Source organism: Nematolebias whitei, chromosome 13, assembly GCF_014905685.2.
Source record: "Nematolebias whitei isolate Nwh7 chromosome 13, NemWhi1, whole genome shotgun sequence".
NCBI lineage: Eukaryota > Metazoa > Chordata > Actinopteri > Cyprinodontiformes > Rivulidae > Nematolebias > Nematolebias whitei.
In genome coordinates this window covers 18,306,632-18,325,220 of record NC_056510.1, presented here as the reverse complement: position 1 = coordinate 18,325,220, position 18,589 = coordinate 18,306,632, and the positions used below count along the sequence as shown (strand labels likewise).

At 39.6% G+C, this 18,589-nt stretch overlaps 2 protein-coding genes across 2 annotated transcripts; one reads left to right on the top strand and one right to left on the bottom strand.

The window, feature by feature from the left end:
- The first annotated feature begins 5,704 nt into the window (after positions 1-5,704).
- On the top strand, positions 5,705-10,915 carry glb1l (galactosidase, beta 1-like). The gene is made up of 16 exons (XM_037686400.1): positions 5,705-5,861; positions 6,056-6,225; positions 6,341-6,491; positions 7,594-7,654; positions 7,731-7,825; positions 7,899-8,079; positions 8,164-8,222; positions 8,457-8,578; positions 9,055-9,095; positions 9,207-9,325; positions 9,399-9,473; positions 9,543-9,632; positions 9,753-9,866; positions 9,982-10,113; positions 10,220-10,444; positions 10,525-10,915. Exons 1-16 carry the CDS (start codon positions 5,790-5,792, stop codon positions 10,726-10,728), a joined length of 1,911 nt encoding a protein of 636 aa, XP_037542328.1. The 5' UTR covers positions 5,705-5,789; the 3' UTR covers positions 10,729-10,915.
- Positions 10,916-11,258: 343 nt separating this feature from the next.
- ankzf1 (ankyrin repeat and zinc finger peptidyl tRNA hydrolase 1) lies at positions 11,259-17,718 on the bottom strand. The gene is made up of 16 exons (XM_037686399.1): positions 17,663-17,718; positions 17,180-17,312; positions 15,807-15,925; positions 15,616-15,718; positions 15,314-15,525; positions 15,111-15,220; positions 14,836-14,989; positions 14,180-14,402; positions 14,008-14,103; positions 12,768-12,950; positions 12,552-12,683; positions 12,186-12,462; positions 11,993-12,104; positions 11,746-11,913; positions 11,604-11,674; positions 11,259-11,476 (listed from the first exon to the last, which is right to left on the bottom strand). Exons 1-16 carry the CDS (start codon positions 17,663-17,665, stop codon positions 11,350-11,352), a joined length of 2,223 nt encoding a protein of 740 aa, XP_037542327.1. The 5' UTR covers positions 17,666-17,718; the 3' UTR covers positions 11,259-11,349.
- Between the last annotated feature and the right edge of the window lie 871 nt (positions 17,719-18,589).

The window sequence follows — 18,589 nt, the reverse complement described above, 5'->3', positions numbered from 1 at the left end:
ACACACACACACACACACACACACACACACACACACACACACACACACGCACACACACACACACACACACACACACACCCGGTCTGTCCGTCTGCATGAACAATAGCAGCTATTGATCCAGACTGAGTTATATCATCGAAGCAGCAGCTCTTTGTTATCGCTTATTGTTCAGGTCAATCTCAGCTCTTTTAAATTCAGCCAGATTCAACCCACAAATAAAAGAATAATTAAAGTTTGACCTAAGATAAATCTAATTCAGTATTGATTAATATTAAATTTAACAGAACAGCATAAAATGATGTTTCTCAATCAGGCTGATGCCCAAGTGACACTTTAAAGGATCTGTAAATTCACAAATGGGAACAATGACGTCACGATTCTTAAAGCATGAATCCCACTAATCAAATCTCCTGGGGTGGGGGGTCTGCGGGGTCAAGGGTGTCGATGACTTAGCCTACTGGAGACACCCCAGGGAAATAAAACAAACAGGAGGAGGTGAAGAGGAGGTTAAAACTAATTGAATCTGGTATAATTCAGCTACGATGGATGAAAATAAGAGCTGGCACATTGAGATAGAAATGGAACATCTAACATCATCCAACCAACGTGATTCGATCGTTGTTCCATCACTCCGGCAGGCAGCATCACATTAGGGGGGGGTAAATATGGTCGATGACAAATATTGATGCAGCATTTATTAAATTACGTGGAGGATCGCAGAGCCGACACGTCTCCAAATGAAAGCATTACTCGCACCTTTATCTGGAATCTTTGCTGATAATATGAAAAAGGATGGGCTAGAATGGAGGGACATAAATATTATGTGGGATGATAATCAGATTATAACTGATTTATTCTGCTTTTGTCTTTTTCTGTTTGTCCTCATAAAGCCAACAAGACCTCCAACCATTATTTCTTTGGATATAAATATCTGTTGTACGTAGGCGAGCATAACATATTACTGTACACAACTCAGTTCCCTGTTTAGGTTAAAGAACGAAAACTGGTTCGGTTTAAGACTCGCAACTAAGCGGTTCATGTCAATACAAAGCAGTGATTCAAAGTTAAACATTTTTTCAGCCACTTTCAGCTGTTTTGTGCTTCTTTCAGATTGTTTTTGTTAACTACAACATCCTTCAAACTTATATCTGCTAATTTCAGCTTGTCATGCTCCTTTAATCTTATTTCTGCTAGTTTCAGTTATTTCAGCTACTATTTAGCTGTTTCTATGCTAAATTTAGCTTTTTCAAATAACTCCATATTTTTTGCACTGATTTAATATTTTTTCAGTCATTTCAGCAAAAATGTACTCTCCCCACTTCCTTCTGGTAAGTTAAGCTTCTTTCTGCATTTTTAGCTACTTTTCAGCTGTTTTTTTTTTTTGGTTAATTTCAGCTTTTTTATATATAATTTCAACTTTTCGTGCTCATTTCTGCTTCTTTCAGCCTAGTTGGACAAATGTGTTGTTCTTTCTTTCTTCTTTTAATTTAAACTTGTTTTACCTTGTTAGAAGGTTGTTGTTTTTATTGCTAATTTCAGCTGTTTTCAGGTAAATTCAAGTTTTTCTGTAATTTCTGCTACTTTCAGCTTCACTAATTTCTTTCTACTAATTTCAGCTTGCTATGCTCCTTTCAGCTTAGTTATGCTATTTTAGCTACTATTTAGCTGTTTTATGCTAATTTTAGTTGGGGTATTTTTTTCAGTTAATTCCATATTTTTGGAGTTAATTTCAGCTCTTTCTGCTAAGCTTCTTTCTGCTTTTCAACTAATTTACAGCCTTTTTTTGCTAATTTTGGCTTTTTTTTTTAGCTAATTTCCTCATTTTTGTGCTCATTTCTGCTTATTTAAACCTAATTCAGCATATATGTGCTCTATCTGCTTCTGCTAATTTATTTAGGCTTGTTCTTCCACTTCAGCCACATTTCAGCATGTTTTTTTTTTTAGCTAATTTCAACTGTTTCTCAGCAAGTTCTTCTGGAATAAGCATTCAAACAGCATTTTCATAGGAAATGCAATTTCTCTAGTAAAATTTGTAACACCTGCTGAACAAACAATTATGTTTGTGTAAGAGGGCAGCTACAGTGTTAGGTGTTCACAAAATAATATTTGCAAACAAAACAATGAGGATTGTGTTATTTACTGTATGTTTCTATTTTCTGTCTTGAATGAGATGTTGTTTGTGGGATGTATTCTCTGCTCAGTCAGCAACTCAACATAAACTTTCAATTTATAGATTTTTGATTATCAGCGTTAGACTCTCAAATCAAAAGGGTTTCAATCATCAAGTGACAAATGAGGCATGTAAACTATAAATAAACTGCAAAATTCTACAAAGGGAACAAAGACCTGATTGTCACCTTTTCCAACCACTTAACCCTGGATTAGCTTCAAACCCCAAAAAAGAAAACAGATTGGGTCAGACCCGGTGGTCTGGCCGAACAAGAGTTTATGAAAGCTGTGTTTTTCCATGTGATTCATTTAGCATAAAAGATCTTTTCATCAGCTGTGATGAACTTCTGAGAGTTCACTGGAATTAAAGTCCAACCACAAGATTGTCACAAGAAATCTCACCACAAGTAGTCTTCTTCAGACAAACTCGCACCCTGAAGGCATACCAAACCTTCTTCAGAGACCAAAGACAGGGAGCCAGCTTACATTCTTCCCATGCTCCCCCATGCTGTCAGCTTCCTGTTTGTTTACAAACCCTTATATTACAAAACTCTACTGCATGCTGTTCTCTTGCAACATTCTATGTAATTTAATAAACCTGGAAAAACATCCCAAGGATGTTGACAACAACTGCCTTAAACCAGACGTAGATGTTGGTCATGGAGCTGATACGGTTTTGTTTATTGTTTGGTTTCTCAGAAACGTATTCCTCTCAGATTCCACCGTTTTAGTAACTGTGCCCTGCAGTGACTCACTATCATCCAGAGCCTGAGAAAGCAGAGAAGGTACATTCCTCTCTATATCCTGAACTCTTGGCTGATATGGTAATTCATGAGGAATTCCCCAGTTCTGTCTCTCACAATATGATTCAGCAGCTAGAAGACTCAGATTAGACCCTCTGGCTGTTCAGAAGAACCAGACACGTACCACACAGAAGTCAGCATTCAGAAATGAAGTGAGCATCAGTGAAACCAAAAGAGGCATGGAGCAGAACTCAGCTGTGTTGACGTGAAGCATAACACGTTGAATATGTGCTGGACATCACGAAATAATTTGCTAAGAGACATTACGCACATAAACTAGTTGGTCAGGGAACCAGAAGGGGGCAGCAAATTTATAAGGGGGATGATGCTCCCGCTTGGTGGCGCCACTGCATTCAATGAGCTATCTACAACAGGTAAAATATTAATTACTAATTTCCAACAAACTCCACTTCGATAGATCTGAACTATTACATTCAGTTCTACACCCATCTTCACAAGTGGTATGTAAAACTGTTGGAGGGTCTCTTTAGTGTCAGCTGCTCCGAGTGATCTGGGCTGTATTTGTTGGGAAGTTGGGAGTTTTAGAGGGGGCAGTGTGTATGTGAATACACCTGCTGTCAGGAACAACAAAGAGGGTTTATTCTGGGAGTGGTGGGACAGCGGGGAGGGTCCAGTCTAATTACAGAGTCTGGGGAACCCAGACCCTCGGGTGTTTCTCTCCATCACCACACAGTGGGGATAAAACCCTAGATGGCTATGTTCAAGGTAAATATACTTATAAAAAATTAACTGGTGTCAATTGTAAAGGATCTGTGATTACAGTACTAAGAGTTTAACAGTTTCTTGTTTTTCTGTTTTTGTCTAAGCCATTCTTCCACTTCTGTAGTGCCTCTGTAATTGTTCAGTGCATTAGTCACTGAGAAGTTTTTTTTTTCCTTCTTTTTGTGGCATGAACATCCATTTTCCACCAACTTAAGAGCTTTAAAGATGGGATAGAGACATGCTCTCGTCTGGCACCACAGCGCTCATAAACAAATTACAAACCAGTGTATGCCATTTCGCTCATTCCCAGGACAATAAACTGCATTGAACAGCGGCCTAATGAGCCACAGAGCCTGAACATTTGTCCTATCTGCACTTCAGATCTCGTCATTAGCCAGTGTGAGCTCACAGATTGAATTCTTTTACATTTTCAGATTATAGTGAATGAAAAATGAGTTTAGAAATACTCTAGATTACAAAGGGATAACAAGGGAGGAAATACATCTCACTATAGCAATTAATGCAATCATTGCAGGTCCAAATTACAAAAAAAATAGCTTTATGTTTAGGGCTCAGACAGAGATAAACCATTGTTCCCATTAGACATCACTGCATCATCCAGCACACTCCCACTTAGGAGCTCTAACCACAGTGGTGCACTCAGCAGCAGCAAATGCATCCTAGAAACAACTTTGATCCTTCGCTGAGATTGTCCACAACCTTAAAAGCAATCAACAATTCCAGATGTTATAACTTAAAGAAGAGGAAAAAACTCCTATGCAACTAAAAGCAGATACATTTGAGATAGTCAATAAATCAGACGACTTCTGTACTTTAAAATGTGTTAGAGCGCCATCTAGTGTCCAAAAAGAGCAAATTTATTTGTCCTTAATGAACTTTAATATTGGATTACACTAAATTTAAATGTATTTTAGACCAGTTTTTAACACATACTGTGATTAATTCAATTCAGTTTATTTATATAGCGTCAGGTCACAACAGAAGTTGTCTCAGGGCAATGTACAAAAACATTCACACACATTAAAAAAGCCACTTAATACAAGTTATCTATTTAATAGATAGTGATGAATCTTCATTGCGTCGCAGTCTCTCATCCTGAGCAAGCACAAAGGCCACAGTGGAAAGGAAAAACTCCCTTTTAACAGGAAGAAACCTCCAGCAGAACCAGGCTCAGGATGAGCGACCATGTCCGGCTGGGTTTGAGAGGACAGGAAGGAGAAACAGACAAACATAGTACGACAGGTCCAGGTGTACTTTCTGTTGGAGGAAAGACAAAATATATATATATATGTTAAGGATATAAATAATTACAAACTCAAACAGGTAGAGCAAGTAAAGACAGCAGCAGAGTGAGGAAATCCCTGATCAGCTGATGTGCATTTGAACACTTGGTTTCAGTGTTGAGAAAGACACAAAAACAGGCACTAATAAAGCCAACTGTTCCTGAACTGGCTGCTTTGTTTATTTCACCTCTCCAAATAGAAAGGGAATTGTTCCCAGCCTACACAAAGCAGAGCATGACCCCAACAGAAAAGTTGTAAAAACATTTAATTATTTAGCGACTTCTCTGATATACACAGCCATACAGTTAGGGAAGAGCTTCATGCAGTGATCAGTAATTATGTATGTGTTGATATGCATAGATATGGCCGAGTCTGGTAGAGAAAAGCTGCTTGACTGTTTATTTGTTAACGTTTATTTATAGTATTTTACAAAAAATAAAAAAAAATAAAAAAAAATTAAAAAAAATGGACGTTTGGGCTATTTATGTAAAAAAATGTTGGTTTTTTTTTGTGGCATGATTTTTTTTTATGACGAATGAATTGAAAGTGCAAAAAATGACCAGGACAGGCTTGAAGGACAGTGAGTTTGACTTAACATAACGGGCTTTAGGACCCTGCAGGATCGACCTCTCGGAATCACATGATGAACCGAGCAGAACTTGTTTCCTCAGTAAAACGGACGCTCAAAAGGATCTAAAAGCATCATCCCTGCGACAGTACAACCTATTTCAAGTCAGGAATATGTGTGATTTAGGTCAAACTAACTAAAAGGCTAAAAGAGGCAGCAGACATGGCTACTGCTGCTTTCTTATTCCTCTCTGCTGTGTGTTTTGCCTTTTCCTCATCTCTCAGTGGAAATCTGGTAAGAAACAAAGTCCAGTCAGCTGATCATCTCTGCATCTTTACTTTTTCTTCTACAGGTTGAAGACGCAGCTTTAACATGTACAGTTTTATACAGAGGTTTCTACAACAATGAGTGATAAGCATTTCTCTCAAACAGCAGACATTCAGGTGTAACTAAATGCAAGCTAAGCTCCTGTTCTTTCTTTCTTGCAGGTTTCTGCAGCAAGATCATTCTCTATAGACTACAAGAACAACTACTTCCTGAAAGATGGGAAGCCTTTTCAGTACATCTCAGGAAGTATCCATTACTCCAGAATCCCTCGTTACTACTGGAAGGACCGCCTTGTGAAGATGTACATGACTGGACTCAATGCCATCCAAGTGTAAGCTGAACACACCCAGCTGCATGTGATAAATACACACCAATATAAACTTTTTAAATTGATCCATGGATCTTTCTGTAACGAAGCTTCTTTCGTTGACTTTTCACGTAAACAGGTATGTGCCTTGGAACTTCCATGAAGCAGCTCCTGGAGTCTACAACTTCACAGGAGACAGAGATTTAGAGTACTTTTTGAATTTGGCCAACCAGACGGGCCTTCTGGTGATCCTGCGTCCTGGACCGTACATCTGTGCAGAGTGGGAAATGGTGACAACTCTCATCATGTCACGGCACGACAAGTTGTATTGACTTAAATACTAACATCACAGTCTGACGGTGAACTGATGAGCACAATAAGGAATACTTTGTAGAAAAAAAAAATGCAATGGCTCAAATACTAATACCACGTGTTGAGTTAGAGAAAGTGTTGTGACCACTAAATGCACGATGACAGTGAGGTGTTTTTTTTTTTTCATCTTATAATTCTTAATTCACTTGTTGGATGTTCAGTATTTTGAACTTCAACAAAGTAGCAAACAGCTATTAAATAAAGGAAAACAGTACAGAAGTGGCACCCATGCTCTGATATTTGCTGCAGAAGCCAATGCAGAGCCACGTTTATTGGTGTATGAGATACCTGAGCAGAGGTTCCCGGGAACCTTTAAACATTTTCTACCAAATAAACTTACAACTAAAAATGCTATAGGATCGATATATTACTAGAATCCTATATGTGTTTCAATACTAAAACAATGCTTTATAAGATGTTTGAAGACCACTGAGTCAGGTTTCACTTTTTTTTTTTGTGTGTGTACTTTGCAACACGCTGCTCACTTGTGGTCTTAAATTAATAATTCATCTGTCAAACATTACGCCATCAAGTTAATTTTTAAATTAGAACATGACATAGGGCTTGGTTCTGCCCATGGCTGCTATGCAACAACAAATCTGGACCTCAGAAGCAATATTATAATCTCAACTAGAACCTACTTATAAACCGTATTTATCCTACCCAAAGTTCAGAGCATTGCTAAGTGTTTGTCACTTTTATTTGCTTAATTAAAACAAAAATGCGTACAAAACAATACAAACAGTCCAACATTTTTACAGTTTCATTACATTTAACAAGAATTCAAAAGATGATTAAATATTTACGATCAGACTAAGTATAGAAAATGTAGCAGATCAGGAAAAATAATTAACTATACCGATAGTGAACTTCCACATTTTGTAAGTAAATTGAAAACACGACACAGTTCTTATACAGTAGTTGCTTGTTGACTTCACATCATTATAGAAGACATACGAGCTGATGAGATAAAAGGACTTGACTCTGAAAAATCACAAACGTTGTCTTTGTTTGTTCCAGGGTGGATTACCAGCATGGTTACTTCAAAAACCAAACATCATACTTCGCTCCGCAGACACAGGTAGTTCCTGCACTCATGCTTCTTTCTTGATTCATGTGTATTTAATTTGCATTAATTTTAGTTCCTTCTCCTCCAGATTACCTGGAGGCAGTCAACAATTGGCTTGCTGTCCTCCTCCCTAAAATCAAACCTTGGCTCTATATCAATCGGGGTAACATCATCACCGTCCAGGTAAAAGACGGAGTGGTCGCCTATGATGGGTCAGACTATGATTACTGGTTTTAATGTGTTGCTCCAACTTCAGGTTGAGAATGAATATGGGAGCTACTACGCTTGTGACTATAACTACATGCGTCACCTGCAAACAATGTTTCGCTTCTTTCTGGGTGAGGACGTCGTCCTGTTCACCACTGATGGAAACACAGACAAGGAAATGACATGTGGGACGCTGGATGGATTATACGCCACAGTGGACTTTGGTGCAGGTTGGTCTTTTGTGACAATGTCTTAAGGATTTTTTTTCTTTGTACTAGTAGATAATTGGATTTTGTATTGCTCGTTTTCCTCAGACACCAACATATCTGATGCCTTCGAACGCCAGAGACGATTTGAACCCCACGGACCCCTGGTTCGTTGTACATCAATTCATCAGTCCTCTAAACCAGTGGTTCCCAACCCAGATCCTTGAGGAACACCATCCTGCATGTCAGAAGCCTGTTTCACCTATTTATTTTAATCAGATGTGTCAAAGCAGGGAAACACTAAAACATGCAGGATGGTGTTCCTCAAGGACCAGGGCTGGGAACCATTGCTTTAAACACATGTTGGTGGTAAATGTAACACAGTTTGAATGGTGTTGCAGGTAAACTCAGAGTTCTACACAGGCTGGTTGGACCACTGGGGAGATCAGCACACCATTGTTGATGCTCAGAAGGTCAGCAGAGTGCTAGGAGAAATGCTAACCATGGGGGCCAACGTCAACATGTATGTCTCGTTGAACCCTCAGGCTTCCACTCTTTCATCCTTTCTCTATGTATCTTGATTAGTCTGCAGCTAGTGTTGAGAATGCGATAACTTTATCAGTGCCCAGTCCCAGGATTATATATATTTTTTGTTTGTTTTAATAGACATTCCTTAAACAGTTTGAAAAAGTATAGCAAATAATGAAACAAGAGCAAATCAGCTTTTTATGGACCATTTTCAGTTACAGATTACAGGGATTTACATTTACAGGGATTTATTGCTTTATTACAAGGACATTATTTGCCTTATAAGGCCTTGGTGACATTAATGGTCAATGGGATCAATGTTGGCGTTTTAGTGTTTTGAAGGGCGCTATGAAAATGACAAAAAATAAAACACGATAAATATGCTGTGAATACTGTTTGTGGACAGAAAATGACTTTTTGTCTTTATTAACAAGCTTTCACTGAATTCATTTCATGTTCCCTTCTTCTCAGGTACATGTTTGAAGGAGGAACCAACTTTGGCTACTGGAATGGTAGATGCATTCCTTTACATTATAACTATTCCGTGTTGTTAAATACCTTAATTTAGATTGTTTTAAATCCAGTAGTGCAATGGTTTTCCATAATTCTTTCCTCTCGTAAAGGTGCGGATTATGACACTAGGTTTCGCTCAGTGGTAACTAGTTACGATTATGACGCTCCACTGACCGAGGCAGGAGACCCCACGGAGAAGTTGTTGGCCATCAGAGATGTTATAAAGCAGGTAGATCTGACTGAACTGAAGATGATGTCTTGATTAAGACTGGTAATTTATTGTACTTTCTAACTACCGGTAGTTTCGAGAGGTTCCCTCTGGACCCATGCCACCAGCAACTCCCAAATTTGCCTATGGCTTTGCCGTGCTGAAAAAGGTAGAATCATTTCAGAAAGTTGATAAGAAGCATGTTTTAAACATGTCTAACACCACTGAACCTTAACAGGTTGGAAACATTAGCAGCTTGTTGAACACAATATCTCCTCTGGGGCCAGTCCAATCGGAGTATCCGCTGACGTTTGAAGAGATGAAACAGGTATGGTGTCTGAGAGCGACAACAGAGAAGAGACTGGCATTATAGAAACAGTGAATCCCTTGAAACATTGAAAACTTCTAGGCTGTTTTGTCTGCAACCAGTCATGTCTATTGTGTTCAGTACTATGGATACATGCTGTATCGGACTACACTGCCCCAGGACCTCTCCGAGCCCACGCCACTTATATCTCCACTGAATGGGGTTCATGACCGTGCATATGTGTCTGTCAATGGGGTAAGGGCATTCTGTGAACTTTTTGTTTATCTAGCCATTCAGGTTTACAGGTCAGGGGAAAAACATAGGTTATTGTTCATAATCAATGCTAATAAATGTAAATGTCAACCAATAGGTTTTTCAAGGCCTGCTCCAAAGGGACACAAGGCTTGTGATGAATGTGACGGGACAGCAGGGGGACACTTTGGACATCCTGGTTGAAAACATGGGCAGAGTGAACTTTGGCAGCAAAATCAATGACTACAAGGCAAGGCAACATGCATTCAAGGCCTCAAGAACAAGACAAATTGTGTGAGACAACTAAAGTTCCTTCTATAGAGGGTGAAGCTTACATCAATTTTGGTGAATTTCAGGGTCTGTTAAGCAACTTGATTTTGGGTAAAGACATACTGACCAAATGGAAGATCTACCCTTTGGACATCGATGGAGCCATTTTTCAAGGATGGCCTCATTCGGACAATCGGAAGTCTATCTCCCAACAGAGGGAAGCTTCAGTTGGACCAGTGTTCTACATGGGGACCTTACAACCCAACGGCGTTGCATGGGACACCTTTCTCAGGCTCAGTGAATGGACAAAGGTACATCTTTCTTTATGTGGTTTAAACACATATTTCCAGGAAATAAATAAATCAACGCTGTACTATTTGTTTCTGATCAGGGTCAAGTGTGGATCAACGGGGTAAACTTGGGTCGGTACTGGCCAGCCAGGGGCCCTCAGCAGACTCTGTATATCCCTGGCCCTCTACTCAGTACCAGTCTGCCCAACAACATCACATTGCTGGAGCTGGAGGGGGCACCAGTACATCTGCGTGTTCTCTTCATGGACCGGCCTCAGCTCAACGCCACTATCGGAAAATCTTGACAGAGCTCAATGGTCATATAAGTTTGAAGGAGCTATTTAAAAAAAATGTTTTGACTGAAACAAAGTAGGTGCAAACCTATGCATGACTGGTCTGTTGCAAAAAAATTGCTCAGAGAACACCAAAGTTCTTGCTCATTAATCCAGGTATAAATCCAACAATACTAGGTCATCTGGACGGTTTCTTTTGTTGCCGAGACATTTCATCCTTCATTTGAAGGACTTCTTCAATTCAGTTCAGAGAACATTTTGTTGTACATCTTTTCTGTACTTCAGTGTTGGATATATTGTCAATCATCAGTTCCTTTAACTTTTTAGAAAACATTTACCAAAAATGATTTTCACAAGTTTTCTACTTTGGAAAAAATGCAAGGTTTATTAGTTTGTTTTATAGCATTACTTTCACACTTTGTTAGAAATATATTGCATTATTGTTTTATTACACTTTTCAGTGGTGGAAATTGTTCTACAACAACATACAGTTGTTGCAGAATTTGACAGAACTTAATTAGAAATATATTTCCCCCCCCCAACTTAAGTGCAAAACAAAGTTCCAAAGAGCAAAATGCTCAAATAGTTTTAATGAGGCAGCTTCCTGTTAATTAAAAGTTTTTCAAATGAATGTTAAGTCTTGCCCGGGGCAAGGTTTGCTTGTCGATGTGCTTGAACGCAACGTGGAGAGCAGAAAGAATACTCAAGGTAGTGAAATGGGATCTTTGCAAGCAGAGATTCCCCACACTGCCAACACCTCCTGTTGATAGGGTAAAGGTAAAAATTAAACCCAATTCAAGCACAGCTTTTTAATATTTAATCATTAACATTTTGGTTAATTAAATAATTAAGATAAAGCTGAATAAAGCAATTTGCTTTGAACTTACTTGACATAAGAGGCGCCAACTCCTGCTGCAGCTACTTGCTCTGCCAACCTCCTCTCTGCTGCCAAAGCTCTCTTTAATCAAGAGGATATAATTAACATACACAAAGGAGTTGCATAAAAATCATAAACACACATTTACCTACCTTTTCCCGGTCTGTCAGAGATGCAAACTTCCTCTTTTCTTCTTCTTCCAACTCCTGCTTCCTCTTTTCCTCCTTCTGTTCTTTATCTCTCTGTCTTTTTTGAGCCCTTTGGGCCTTTTTCTTCTCAGCCTTTTTGAATTCAGACTCTGCCGTTAGCGGCCCGGGGATCTGGTGGCACACAGTGCTAAACCGTAAGCTTTCTGCTTCCAACGTGAGAAATCACAAACATCACACAGTTTAATCTCACCTGTGCCTTGCTGTAGTTGTACTTTTCGGGATTCTCACCCATGTATTTACGAAAGACGCTCCTTGTGTCTTTGTCGGGAGTGACAATATACGGTGTCTGGCCTTTGTTATCCCTGTAAAGAGATGATGAAAATTGAAAACCTGCAAATATGAACTATTTTTTTATTATTGTGTGACAATAAACTTCCTGATACCTGCAGGCAGGATCTGCTCCTGCATCAAGGAGCAGCCAGACCACAGCCTTTTGTGCAGCTGCTGCAGCAACGTGCAGCAAAGTGAACCCTGATGAGTCTATAGGCTTATTAAGGAGACTCAAAGGACTTGGAAACGTAGAAGGATTGCTTTCCATCTTTTCACAATTCTCTTCTACCTCCTGAGGTAGCTGAAGAAGACTACAGAGAGAACCTACATCTCCAATTTTGCATGCTGTAAACAGCGCATCCCTCAAGCCATATTCGCTCGAGTCAACATCTAGAGACAGAAAGCTTAATGAGTGTCATGTAATTGAGTAAACTTTGCAATAAAGTTTGGGTGATTTACCAGAAACAATCTGTTCTCACCATCTTCTTGTTTTTTACTCTGTGCTTTCCTCTTGTTCTTTTTCAAAGTCTGCATCTGTTGAGCGTCGTCTTCTGCTGGCGTTGCTTCTGGAACTGCTTCTTGTTGATCATATGCTTCATCATTACTCTTTTCTGCACCACATGGTTATGCAAAATTAATTGTGTTGCAAAATATTAAAAAGATATCCACATTATGTTACACTGATCTAAACCTACCATCATTTTGTTGTTTGGCTGCCTCCTTCTTTCTCTGCCTCCTTTTCTTGCGCCTGGGGGGATAAATTTCAGACTCCCTGAGGTCAAGGGTTCCTAAAGTGAGCTCCACCATCTCCAGCTGGATCTCCCCTCCCTCTTCTTCTGAGCTTTCCTGCTTTTCTTCGGTTGGCGCCAGCAATAACTCTGCATCAAAATTTTGAATCTTGAATATTTTAAGTACAATATATGACAGAAATTTGCAGTATACCGTATTTTCTGCCGTACCCGTTGCACCACCCTATAAGTCGCATCAGTCCAAATATGTGTACAAAAGTACAAAAATCCATAAATACGTCGCATCTATTATGTGTCACCGCTGACAACCTGGAAATGTGGGACGGTGTTGTGCCAAAAATCGATGGGCTGCCAAATGGCGGCCGTGGGAGCGTGCACAGGAGGACTTTCACAAGAATTTAACAAGATTAGCACTTCAAAACAATTATTTGTTTGCCCAAAATTATAGTAAAGGTGTGTCTCAGTCTAACGTTTGCTTAATAAAAGGACTTTAATGGTCATATCAGTTGTATTTGTTGCCTCGTGCTCCAGGAGCGCGCAGAGGGAGGAAAAAAATATATGGAGGAATGCTGTTCGTTTCTTCAAAATTTAACAAGAAAAGCACCTAAAACAATTGTTTGTTTGCTCGAAATTATAGCAAAGGTGCGTCTCAGTTGAACTTTTATTAATAAATGCACTTTAATGGTCAAATTAGCTGCATTTCGCCAGGGCGGTGCAGCTGGTTTGACTTGCTCCAAGCAGCGAGCAGAACGAACTACGGCAAGCCGATTGTGTCATTAATAGCTGGTGAAGATTTTCAGTCATCCAGGATGTGGTAAATTCAAAAAGTTCAAGATAAAAACAATAAAGTATAAAGTAAAATATAAACAATAAAGGCCAGTTGTTTTTTGTCTTGAACTTTTTTGAATTTGTCTTTATAGCCACATTTACCTATTACAAGATACAACGGCATGCCTTACAGCTACTACTCTGCTGCCATCTAGTGGCTGAAAATGGTAGTGTTCAATATTTTCAGTCAGAATGAATGAAAACGGTCCTATCTAAGCCAAACATTGGTTTATAAATATGGGAAAAATCCATAAATCTGTCACTTCGGCCTATAAGTCGCAGGGCATGCAAATTATGCAACAAAAAACACAACTTATAGGCTGAAAAATACGGTAGATATCAACACCCTAAAACATACCTTCCTCCTGATCTGTGATCTTTTGTGCTGCAGGTTTGATGTTTTTCAACGTCTTCTTACATGGACTAAACACTGCAGACATGTCTGCGTCTTTCCCTGCAGTGTGACAGTTCTGATTATTCAACACCTTTCCTGTAACAAACTGTTCATCTAAATATGTCATTGCGCTTACCATACACGTGAACCGTAGAAAGGAACTCATGCACCCGCTGTACCTCTCGAAATGTGGCTCTGCGTGTAGCGAAAGGAATGGAACGGATTCGGGGATCTTTTTTTTCAAGGGGTGCTCCGCGGCCACCAATAAAGATGGTCTTGTTGTAGCTAGGCGCTCGCACAAATATTGCGGAGGCTTTGTTCAAGTGTTCAGCCCAGGTTAGCAGAAGATCTTGAATGTCCTGCAAAAAACGGAACCTTTTGAAAATGATGCACGAAAAAATAACCTCAAACTGACCTGCTGTGCTCAGAACCTGCTCAAGTCTTATTCATCCAATTCTTTATATGGTCACCAAATCAGCCACAGTCTAAAATAACCCACATGCGTACAATTTAATTTATTTTAATTGGCCAGCTTTTGGCAGCCTGCAACTGGACATGGGTGTGAGTTGTACTGTACTATTTCCTACGTATGCTTTATCAAAAGCAGCACAATGATAAAATGTGTTAAGTTTCAAACTGGGAAGTTCAAAAAGCCTTTTTCTACACCAATGGCACAAATACTCACCGACAGAGAAATCTACAGCTTTTTAGACAAGTCAGACTGTCGAGTGATCATGGCTTTGACAGTCAGAATACAAAAGTGTTGGAGGAAGTTAAATAGACTAATCTTGCCTTGACGAGAGCTGCCTCGTTGTACCGCCTCAGAGCTGCTCCTGCAGACTTTGGTGCGTGACTGCGGTTCTGGGAATCTCTGAGTCCCTGAGCCGTGCCTCTCTTTGCTCGCACAGTGTATCGGTGAAAGGTCTTGTGAAGGACTACTTGTTTTCTGAAACACAGACACTTGACGTGATGCACTGTGTTTACATGCCTTTTGTGCTTTAGATTCCAGCCATTTACAGTATACTCTTAAAAACAAACTGAAACAAGTAGAAAAACACCAAACTTACCCTTCAAACACAGCACCAGCAAAGTGGCCTCCTCCTGTCATGAGAATGACCCACAGAGTCTTTTGGTTTATGGACTTCAAGGAAGAAACTGGATCAAATGCTTCATCTGACTGAAATAGAAAATTAAGATAAAAGCTATTTATGATTATTTAAAAAAAATGGCAGGATATAACCTGAAAGGTACCGTTCCTAATTAGTCTCACCTTTCTGAACAGCACGCTTCGATAGACCGACAGATACTCTCCTGCAGAGTTCTGAAAAAACACTTTAGTGGAAAGTCGACCAGTAATTAAATTAGATTCAACTGAGCTCTCATTATCTGTGCCGGAGACATTGCACCCCATTGTGCCGCTATCGCTATCCAAGTCCTCTTGTTCTGAATCGGACTCTGAGCCTGAGATACTGGACAGGTCTCCTGTGAAGTGACAAAATACATTTTTGCATTTCTCTTTTCCTTTCTTCAAAGTCCATGCTAAATAAATAGGTAGTCCTATTATTTTGTTACCTGCTCCCGTTTTCTTCTCAAACTCTTCTGCTGTGAGAGGCGTTAATCCTGCCATCTTTTGTCTTAGGTTGAACCGATGCCAGTCGAGCTTGTAGTGCTCCCTCTACAACACAGCATCTGTTAGCTGGTGTTCAACTCATTTAACACTTATTCCAGTGAATAAATGAGTGCTGGGTTTAATTTGTGCTCACCTGTTCCTCACGATTATTAAAGGAACATTTACAGGCAGAGCAGACCAGTTTATCTGACACCTCTCTGAGCAAATGGGCTTCTCTCCTCTGATCATGATCTGAACTTTTGTCTTCCACATCTGTGTCAACAATATGAACATTATTGTGATTAGTATTACATCTGAGTGACTAAAGTTGGAGTTATCTAACAACGTTAAGTCAGGTCCTCTGGACGGATTCAAAAGCAAAAATAAAAAAAAGTTGAAACATTTCATCTTTTATCCAAAAGACTGTCAGTCTGAGGAGCTGTAATAAACTCAGGCTTATAAATAGCACCTTCTCATAGTGGATCAACCAGTTTGTTGTTGACATCCAGAACTACTTGTTCACATGATAAAACCTATGATACCCACGATCAGCCTAATAATTGATCATTAGTGCCCTGATGGCTGTTTGCTATTCACAGGGGGCTGAGTGATACTAGCAATAACAGCATTATTAGTTGAACCCGGAGGCCTCCACTCCTGTTTAATGATGGACGATTTCTTTTCACAAAGATGGCCTCCTTTACTCCTCTCTCAAACCATCGTTCCTCTCTGTCCAGGATGTGAACATCTTCATCCCTGAAAGAGTGACCGCTGGCCTGGAGATGAGTGTAGACCGCAGAGTCCTGGCCTGATGATGTTGATCTTCTGTGCTGGGCCATCCTTTTGGCCAGTGGCTGTTTAGTTTCCCCGATGTAAGACTGATCACAGCCCTCCTGACACTGAACAGCATACACAACATTACTCTGTTTGTGTCGGGGGACTGGATCTTTGGGATGAACCAGTCTTTGCCGTAATGTATTTTGGGGTTTAAAAGCTAATAGGACATTATGTTTAAAAAAAAAAAGTCTCAGTTTCTCTGAAACTCCTGCAACATACGGAATGACCACTGGTCTGGGTTCCTCCTTTTCACCTGATGGCTGACTGGAGTCCTGTTTGGGTTTCTTCTCTGCTTTCAGGAAGGCCCAGTTAGGATATCCACATTGCTCTAGAGCCTGTCTTGTGTGGGATTTCTCCTTCTGCCTGGCTCCTGAGCTTGTGGGGACGCTGTCTGCTCTGTGGTACAGAGTCCTGATGACTCGTAACTTGTGCTCCACAGGGTGATGGGAGTCAAACTGCAAATACTGGTTTGTAGAGGTCAGCGACAAACTGGTTGATCCAACAAATTGGTTTGAGAAGGTGCTATTCACAAGACTGAGCTTATTGGAGCCCCTCAGAGTGAAGAAGTATTTTGGTTAAAAGACAAAACGTTTCAACATGTTTTTATTTATTGAATCTGTCCAGAGGACCTGACTTAACTTTGTTAGATTTTTCTACCTGGATTATTGAGCATAAAGTTGGAGTTCATACACTCTGCAGCTGAGTCAGCGTTTAAAGCCTCCTTCAGGACAGGGTTCACCTCTCTCAGCTCCAAAGCCTCTTCTTTTGAGAACAAATCAAAAACGGACCGGAAGTTGGCGCAAGTTGTCATCGTCCCGTTTGTCTGTCCAGAGAATATAGAAACGGGACGTACAAGTCATGAATCACCTTTGAACTCATCTAAATTATTATGTACAATGTTCAGCTCCTGCGTCGAATAAGTTAAATAAAACTAAATCACTCTTATGTTTGCGTAAAACATGAAATAGACACGCTACAAGCTTAAAATAAAATGTAAAGCGTGTGTTTACAGGCTTAGGCTAATGTTCTCATTTTAGAGGCACGTGTTGTAGGAAAACGGTGACGTTTCTTTACAAAAACGCGTACATTTCTTCGTAGTTTTAGCTATTTAAAAAGAGCACTAGTGCTAATATAAGTTACAATTAATGGACTTAAACATTACAAGTTACTCACCATAAAACGACGTCTAAAAATGAGGTGGACAGAAATGACTGTTTCCTCCTAACGACTACGGAAGCCCGGCAGTGCCAGTAATGCTCAAACGACTGCCCGTCTACAGACCAAGGGTTGTAAACCTGACACTTTATTCTCACTTTAAAATCATTTAAGACGCAATACAAAAAATTTATATGTAAAATATCGACGTGAAAGAAGATGTACACGTCTATGGTGTAAAGTAAGATCATAATAAGTCTCAAAATATTTTTCTGGCAAGCGAAAACTTAAAATCATTCACCGTCATAATGGATATTATACATCTTTCATCTCCTTCACATTTACTTTAAACAGATTGAAAATATATTTTTTTTCATTGATTTTGTTCATTTCAATACATGTGATGACCTAATAAAGCAAAATCCTATTTAAACAGAGCACAAAATGTAAAGAAATGTGTATTTTGTTAGTTATTTGTTTGTTGTATGCTTCTTGGCAGTAAATCGTATACTAATGAAAAGCCAGTTGATTTCCCTTCAAATGGTGAAAAAATTATTTTTAAAAATGCATATGTGGGTTACACCCATGAAAAAAATGGCCAGTTGTCTCTTCCGATTGCCAATAAAGTATTCTTCTTTTCCTTAATGGTTGATCACAAACAGCTGAGAGGTGCGACACGTGAAGTTGAGGAGACAGGTCGAGCAGCGGTGTCTCAGAGAGAAGTTTGTCTTGCGTTTGTTTTTGGTTTTTGGCCAAGGTGACGAACAAAGAAGGCGGTAGGTGGATCGCATAAGCTGTACATTGAATGTAACAACATGGCTTCTGCATCAGAGGGGCATAGTGGCAACGAAATGGAATGGATAATGTCAAGATCAGCGAGAACAAAAAGGACGCTTAAGATGAGGCAAGAAAGGGAAAGAAGTCGGTCGGCAGAAAGTGAAACTA

Coding starts and splice junctions, on each gene's coding strand:
- glb1l (XM_037686400.1), top strand. CDS start 5,790: ATGGCTACTGCTGCTTTCTTATTCCTCTCTGCTGTGTGTTTTGCCTTT. Junction 8,579..9,054: donor ATGGGGGCCAACGTCAACAT/GTATGTCTCGTT, acceptor CCTTCTTCTCAG/GTACATGTTTGAAGGAGGAA. Junction 10,114..10,219: donor GCAAAATCAATGACTACAAG/GCAAGGCAACAT, acceptor GGTGAATTTCAG/GGTCTGTTAAGCAACTTGAT.
- ankzf1 (XM_037686399.1), bottom strand. Junction 12,951..14,007: donor GATCACAGATCAGGAGGAAG/GTATGTTTTAGG, acceptor ATTTTGATGCAG/AGTTATTGCTGGCGCCAACC. Junction 11,477..11,603: donor GTTGGCGCCTCTTATGTCAA/GTAAGTTCAAAG, acceptor CCCTATCAACAG/GAGGTGTTGGCAGTGTGGGG.